This window comes from Myotis brandtii, unplaced genomic scaffold (genome assembly GCF_000412655.1).
Source record: "Myotis brandtii unplaced genomic scaffold, ASM41265v1 scaffold2638, whole genome shotgun sequence".
NCBI lineage: Eukaryota > Metazoa > Chordata > Mammalia > Chiroptera > Vespertilionidae > Myotis > Myotis brandtii.
In genome coordinates this window covers 10,899-19,277 of record NW_005360041.1, presented here as the reverse complement: position 1 = coordinate 19,277, position 8,379 = coordinate 10,899, and the positions used below count along the sequence as shown (strand labels likewise).

Sequence of the window (8,379 nt, the reverse complement as noted above, 5' to 3'; positions counted from 1 at the left end):
GAGTGTAGACCTATGAATCAGGAGATAATGGTTTGATTCCCAGTCAGGGCACATGACTGAGTTGTGGGCTCATCCCGTGTGGGGTGTGCAGGAGGCAACTAATTGATGATACTCTCTCATCATTGATGTTTCTATCTTCCTTTCCCTTCCTCTCTGAAATGAATACAAAAAATATATTTATATATTTTAAAAAGATATAGGTTTGGTAATCTAATATGGACACCACCGTATTTCTCCTATTGCCATCTGAGGGTGTTGCCTCAGTGGCAAAAAATATTGGCTAGTTATAAGGGATATTTTTACTTCACTCAGGAGTGCTGGCTGGATCACAAGAGCCACATCCCTAGACAATTTTCTTTTAACTTACAATGGCCTTGGGGTGATCATTGCTACAGGCATACACACAACTCTTATTTTCGCCCTACCAGTTTGGCTCGGTGGGTAGAGCGTTGGCCTGTGAACCAAAGGGTCCTGGGTTCCATTCAGGTCCAGGTCATGTATCTCGGTTGCAGGCTCCTCCCTGGCCTGGCCTGGTTAGGGCTCATGTAGTAGGCAACCAACTGATGTGTTTCTCTCACATTGATTTTCTCTCTTTGCTTCTCTCTTCCACTCTCTCTAAAAATCAATGGAAAAATATCCTCCAGTGAGGATTAAAAAATAAAATAAAATAAAAAGGTAAAAATTACGGCTGAAAAATGTTCCCCCCTATTTGAAACGCCTACCTCCAGTGTGAATGCTCTAGTGTTAATTGGACTGGGAACTATCCTTAAAGTTTTTGCAACATTCACTGCAATCGTAAGGCCCTTATTTTGCGTGAACCCGGCGGTGTGCAAGAAGATGATGTCTCTGCATAAAAGACTTCCCACATTCACTACACTCATGAGGTCTTAACCTGGTGTGAACACTCTGATGATAACGGAGGCCAGAGCCCGATGAAAAAGACTTCCCACATTCTCCACATTGATGAGGTTTTTCTCCAGTGTGAACTCTCCAGTGTTCAATGAGGTGAGAATTTGCTCTGAACGATTTCCCACATTTTGTGCATTCATAAGGTTTTTTGTCTGTATGAAGTCTCTCGTGGTCATGGAGGGCATAATGAGAGGTAAAAGATTTCCCACATTCACGGCACTCATAGGGCCCTTCTCCGGTGTGAACTCCCAGATGATAACGAAGCTTCCTCTGAGTGGTGAAAGAGATCGCACATACAGTGCACGCATAGGGCTTTTCTCCTGTGTGATCCCTCTGATGATTTCTGAGATTGAAAGCGGATGCAAAAGATTTCCCACATTCATCGCACTGATGCCTCTCTCCTGTGTGAACTCTCTGGTGTGTACGAAGGTGGGAACTTCGGAAAAAGGATCTCCCGCAGTCGCTACACTCATAGGGTCTTTCTCCTGTGTGTGCTCTCTTATGAGTATTGAGGTTGGAACTTGAGAAAAAAGATTTCCCACAGTCGCTGCACTGATAAGGCCTTTCTCCAGAGTGAACTTTCTTATGATAATTGAAGACAGAGCTTGAGGTGAAACGTTTCCCACATTCGCTACACTCATAGGGCCTTTCTCCTGTGTGAACTCTCTGATGTTGAATGAGGTTGAACTTTGAACAATAAGATTTCCCACATTCACTGCACTGATAAGGCCTTTGACCTGCATGAACTCTCTGGTGTACAAGGAGGTGCTGTCTTAGGATAAAAGATTTCCCACATTCACTGCACTGATGCGGTCTTTCCTTTGTGTGAATTCTCTGGTGTGCAAGAAAGTGATGTCTTCGGAGAAAGGATTTACCACATTCACTGCACTGATAAGGTCTTTCTTTTGTGTGTACTCTCTGATGATTACTTAGGTTGTTACCAGATGTAAAAGATTTCCCACATTCGCTGCACTGATAAGGCCTTTCTCCTGTGTGAATTCTCTGGTGTGTAAGAAAGTGATGTCTTCGGAGAAAGGATTTACCACATTCACTGCACTGATAAGGTCTTTCTCCTGTGTGCACTCTCTGATGAATACTGAGGTAGGAACCATATAAGAAAGATTTCCCACATTCACGGCACTGATATGGTCTTTTTCCAGTGTGAACTCTCAGATGGTAACGCAGGCCCGATTGTGAGGTGAAAGATTTGTCACAATCACTGCACTGATAAGGCCTTTTTCCAGAGTGAACTCTCAGATGGTAACTAAGGCCACGGTGAGAGAGAAAAGCTTTCCCACATTCACTACATTCATAAGACTGCCTTCCACTGTGAACTATCTGGTGTCGACTGAGGTAAGATTGTTGGCTAAAGGATTTCCAACATTCACTGCACTCATAAGGCCTTTTTCCTGTGTGCACTCTCTGGTGCAGAATGAGTATGGAACTACCGGGAAAGGTTCTCCTGCATTTACTGCACCGAAAAGGCCTTTCTCCTGTGTGCACTCTCCGGTGTAGAGTAAGGACTGATCTCCTGGTGAAAGATCTCCCACACTCACGGCATTCATGGGGCCTTTCTCCAGTGTGAACTCTCCAATGCAGAATGAGGTAAAATTTTCTTCTAAAGGACTCCCCACATTGCGTGCACTCGTAACGCCTTTCCCCAGAGTGAACGGTCCGTTGTCGAATGAGGATGCATCTCCGGCTAAAAGATGGCGCACATTCACGGCACAAGTCACATTTTTCCCCAGCGTGACTTCTCCAGGGATAAATGAGGACAGATTTTGGGTGAAAGGACTTCCCACATTTGCCGCACTTGTACTGCCTTGGCCCACAATGAAATCTGCGATGCTGACTGAGGGTTGAGGTTCGCCTAAAAGACTGGCCACACTGGCCACACACGTGAAGGCTTTTACCTATATGCACTCTCTGGTGAACAGCGAATGAAGACTGATCCCGGAATGTTTTCCCACATGCACTGCACATAAAACACTGTTTTGCAGTGCGAACATCTTGGTCCTGAGCATGTGTGTCTCTCAGACTGAAGCCTTTCTTACATTCTCCGCAGGTGAAAGAAGCTTTTCTCTCTTTCCCGTGTGTTTGGAGGTTTGCACCCAAATAGAATTCCTTCCTACATTCCCCACACCTGACCACGTTCTGGCTGTGTGGTGTTCCTTGGTGCTCAGCCAAATGGAATATGACTCTCAAGATGGGACCACAGCTCTCACAGAAGTGGGTCTTCAGCAAAGACAGAGCTGCCTTGGAGGGGCTGGACGGTGACCCTCCTCCAGAAACACTCTGTTCACAGTTTGCTTGTGCATCCTCTGCTCCACAGCAGCCACCTGAACAGAAATAAACGTTGGTAAAGTACAGGCTGACTTTGAGGATGGAGCAACACCATTACAAATGTGCATTCGTCACATCGAGAACTGAGTGTATGACTTGCTTTTTATTTTTAAAAATATATTTTATTGGTTTTTTTACAGAGAGGAAGAGAGAGGAATAGATAGTCGGAAACATTAATGAGAGAGAAACATCGATCAGCTGCCTCCTGCACACCCCCCCTGGGGATGTGCCTGCAACCAAGGTACATGCCCTGGACTGGAATCAAACCCGGGACCCTTCAGTCTGCAGGCCGATGGTCTATGCACTGAGCCAAACCGGTTAGGGCTATGGCTTGCTTTTTGATGAAAGGAGTTAAAACCTGGTGGGGGAAGTTGCTACTGGGCATCTTCTAAGGCAAAAGAATAGGAGAGGACTCACCAGAGAAAGGATATAAGAATAGGGTGTAACACAAAAGAAGACATTCCCATGTATTATAGCTAATTTTTGGTCAGATGGACAAAACATAAATTTTTTGCTGTGCCTCAGAATTTCTGTAATTAGTTTACGTGTGCCATGTGATGGGAAAGGTTGAAAATCCCTGGATTGCCCTAGTCAGGTTTGGCTCAGTGGATAGAGCATTGGCTTATAGACTGAAGAGTCTCCTGGGTTTGATTCCAGTCATGGGTTGTGGGCTCGATTCCCAGTAGGGCGGGGGGTGCAGGAGGCAGCAGATCAATAATTCTCTCATCATTGATGTTTCTACCTCTATCTCCCTCCACTTTCTTCTCTGAAATCAATAAAAATATATTAAAAAATAAAAATAAAATAGCTGGATTAATTCAAGGCAGTGGAAGGAGGTCAAACACTGAAATTGTGACGGATAGGCCAGACACCCATTCCTCAGCGATGCTGAGAAGGGATTTGTGAGTAGGGAGGAAAGTCTCTTGTCAAGTTCAGAGATCTCCAGATTTGGAGATTTATGATTATCAGATTGACTACCTCAGGTAGGAATATTAACAAGTAGCTTTTTTTTTTCCTCTTGAAATTTGTTTCAAAGTCCCCATGGCTGAGCCGGCATGGCTCAAAGGTTGAGTGTCCTCCTATTAACCAGGAGGTCACAGTTCAAGTCTAGCTTGAGCTTGATTCTCAATGGGAGGTGTGCAGGAGGCAGCCAATCAATGATTTGCTCATCAAGTTTTTTTCTCTCAGATCATTGATGTTTCTCTCTCCCTCTCCCTCTCTCTCTGAAATAAAAACATGTGTTTTTTTTAAAAAAGAAAATCCCTGCCCAGCCGGTGCGGATCAGTGGATAGAGCATCAGCCTGTGGACCAACGGGTACCAGGTTGGATTCCCATCAAAGGCAAGTACCTCGGTTGCAGGCTTCTCCCCAGCCTGGCCCCTGGTTGACCCATTAGGAGGCAACCAATCGATGTGTTTCTCTCACATGATGTTTCTCTCTGTGTCTTTCTCTCTCTTCCACTCTGTCTAAAAATCAGTGGGGAAATCCCTTCGGGTGAAGATTTAAAAAAAAAAAATCCCTTTCAGATTAATGATTAGTATTCTCCATAAAAAAAAATTTTTTTTTAAGTCTCCCTGGATTTGGACTTTTGATGCTTTCTGCTTAATTTTTTACACTGTTTTCTGTGTTCGACTGAATTAAAACTATTTTCTATATATTTTTTTCTTTAAAAAAGAGGTATGTTCTAAAACAACTTCTGTTAGGTGGGTGGGTGCGAGATAATCAATCAAGGATCTTGTATACATATATGCATGTCCCCAGGACTCAGACAATGGGGTGGTGAGGGCCTGGGGCAGGGGACAGGAGCGGGCTGGAGGGGTTCAAAGGCAGAAATAAGAGAACATATGTAATACTTTCAACAATAAGGAATTATTTTTTTAAAAAAAGATAACCTTCAAAAAATAAAAATAAAACTACTTCTGATGCAAAGGATTTCCATAGGACCTTTCCTTCTAGTGACAAAAGGCTGTGTTAGAAACACAGGTGCAAATGGAAAAAAAAACAACTGCAAGAGAGTAGCTGCCATGAAGGCCAATTTCAAAACGGATACTGATCTCATGGCACATGTGGACCAATGTTGCAAAGCAATAGAAGAAGAGGTGAGAGAAATATGTGAGCTACAAAGACCAGAGATTCTCCATGGACTACAAGTCGGAGCAACAACAAAATAGAATAGACTACTCAGCCAAGTAGCAACAGTGAGGAAGGTGAAGTAGAAGTAAGCTTTGGCACTGGCAATAACAAAAAAACACGGGTTACATGGAAAACGTTCCTGGTATGGTAAGAACACAGGTTGCTCGCTCACCCTACCCAGCCTCAACATGACCGGATACCTGTGAGTTCACCTGGCAGCCTTGGCTATGGAGAATCCCTACAACGTTAGTCATTCCTTACAGGTCTGGTTCCTTCCCAGAGCCACAACTGCCACACCTTTGAAGGTTAATGACCTGACAACCAACTCAAGATGAAAACTTCTGCACATCAAAAGGAGTGTATAAAAGCAGGAAAAGGTACCTGATCCATCAAATGTGGAGACATCAAGAAAATGTTGGAAGGAACCCCAAAATATCAAGGAAACATGTCATCACCAAAGAAGCACAATAAGTTTCCAGCAAGTGAAACCAACAAAGTGCTGGGCAAAGAATTCCACGTAATTGCTTCACCGATGCTCACCAAGCTCCAAGAGAGCACAGAGACACCACTCGGGGAAATCAGGAAAAGTACACGAACACATCAAGTTTAGAGACATAAACTTTATTTTATTCACTTATTTTTTTATTATTATTATCTTTTTAATTTCTTTATTGGTTAAGGTATGACAAATGTGTCCTCATCTCCCCATAACCCCCAACCTCCCCCCCCACACTCATGCTCTCATCCTCCTGTTGTCCGTGTCCATTGGTTTGGCTTATATGCATGCATACAAGTCCTTTGCTCACTTATTTTTTAAACTAGAGGCCCAGTGCACAAATTCATGCACCAGTGGGGTCCTTAGGCCTGGCCTGCGGGCTCAGGCCAAAACCGGCTCTCCTACATCCCCTAAGAGGTCCCTGATTTCGAGCATGTGCAGGCCAGGCCGAGGGACCCCACAGGTGCACAATTGGGGCCAGGGAGGGATGTCGAAGGTTGGCCAGCCAGGGAGGGCTCCAGGGTGTGTCCAGCCTGACTCGGTCTCACTAAGTCCCAATCGGCCAGACCCCAGCAGCAGGCTAACTTTCGAGTAGGAGCATCTGCCCCATGGTGGTCAGTGCATGTCATAGCAAGCGGTTGAGTGGCCTTAGCATATCATTAGCATATGACGATTTAATTGGTTGAACGGACTACCAGACACTTAGCATATTAGGCTTTTATTATATAGGACATGCTTTATTGATTTGAGAGAGAGAGAGAGAGGATGGGAGAAAGAGAGAGAGAGCAACATCAATATCAGAGAAAAACATTGATCGGCTGCCTCCCTCAAGTTCCCCAACCTGGCATCCAGCCCACAACCTGGGCATGTGCCCTGACCCAGAATTGAACTGGGAGCCTTTCAGTGCCTGGGAGGATGGTCAACCAACTGAACACTCTGGAAAATTTTAAAAAATGAAAAATGTTTACATTTTCATATTTTTGCCCCAATGGCCAGAAACTTTTATTTTTTTACATGTGGCAGATAGAAACTGGTCGGCATATCTAGGCTGTGAAGGTACCTGAGGAGCAAGGGGGCTCGGCCCCACACCAGGAACCTAGCGAAACTCTGGTTGTAAAAACTAGCGGGAATTGAAGCTGAGTGATGAGACGGTGAGAGTCTTACCCAGAGAGGATACAAGTGCCAAGTTGTCCAGCATCACCTCGTGGTACAGGCGTCTCTGAGCCTCGTCCAGGAGCCCCCACTCCTCCAGGGAGAAGTACACAACCACGTCGTCAAAGGTCACGGGGTCCTGTCGAGATGGGGACAGAGGAAACCATAGAGTTAGGCTTTCTGAGACCCTCACAGTCCACCCCTCACACACTTTCCCCGCTCCTTCTCCTCCAGGGAGGCCTCCCTTCCCAGGAGACACCAGGCCCTGGGGACCCTGACGTCTGCTCATTTATTAGGGTTCCATAGTGACTGTGATTATCTTTTATTTTTAAAATATATTATATTGATATCAGAGAGGAAGGGAGAGGGAGTCCAATAGAAACATCCACGGTGAGAGAGAATCATTGCTCGGCCGCCTCCTGCACCTGCCCGACTGGGGTTGGAGCCTGCAACCAGGGCACATGCACTGATCGGGGATTGAACCTTCACCTCCTGGTTCATAGGTCAGAGCCCAGCCCCTGAGCCACAGTGACTGTGCTTAGCCCTCAGACAGGGCAGCGGGGACACGCAGATGCCCCCCCCACCCCCCCAGCTGCCGGCCAGGCCGAGGGGCCCCCCTCCCGCCTGCAAAGCAGCTCCCTGTGGAGGCAGCCAGAGGGGGCGCTGCTGCACCGGGTCCCCGCACCCAGGCCTCGGCGCCACCAGCCCAAAGTGCCTCCTCGAGGGCACCCCGTTCTGCACCCACTGCCTCCCTGTCTCCCTAATGCAAGCAATCCATGGAGAGCCTCACACCCACTCCACTGGGCGGGGCGTTCTAGCCACGCCCACCGCATCGTCTCTCCAATCGCGCGGGCTTTCGGGAGGCCAGCAACTGGCAGGTCCAGAGCAGACCGGAAGTCCCACCCCCAGGACGCACGCCAGGAAAGGCCCTATCAGGATGCCAATGGACCGGTTCGCGTGGCCTTCTGGGAAATGTAGTTCCTAGCACTCTATTCCACCCAGACCGGAAGTCCCACCCCCAGGACGCACGCCAGGAAAGGCCCTATCAGGATGCCAATGGACCGGTTCGCGTGGCCTTCTGGGAAATGTAGTTCCTAGCACTCTATACTCCGCCCACCCGGCCCTGTCCCACCCCCAGCCCCGCTGCCTCCATGCCCCGCCTCACAGACACCTGCCCCCTCCCCCGTGTCCGAGCTCACGGCGCCCGGTGATTCACGCGCTCCACACCGTCAGCCACGACACCCGCCCTGAGGGGCCCCAGCCAGGACCTGCACCCCCTTTCCTTCCCCATCAGGTGTCCCCACCCCCTTTCCACCGGGCGCGGACCTGCTGCGCCCCAGGAGCCCC

At 47.5% G+C, this 8,379-nt stretch overlaps 1 protein-coding gene across 1 annotated transcript in view; it reads right to left on the bottom strand.

Annotated features, from left to right (window-relative positions):
• Positions 1-636: 636 nt before the first annotated feature.
• LOC102247366 (zinc finger protein 345) overlaps positions 637-8,379 on the bottom strand; it is an 11,160-nt gene continuing 3,417 nt past the window's right edge. Inside the window, exons 2-4 of the mRNA XM_014541131.1 lie at positions 7,045-7,212; positions 1,932-3,248; positions 637-1,763 (exon numbers count right to left, since the gene is read on the bottom strand). Coding sequence (XP_014396617.1) covers positions 805-1,763; positions 1,932-3,248; positions 7,045-7,212 — 2,444 coding nt within the window. The 3' untranslated portion in view covers positions 637-804. The remainder of the gene's footprint in view (positions 1,764-1,931; positions 3,249-7,044; positions 7,213-8,379) is intronic.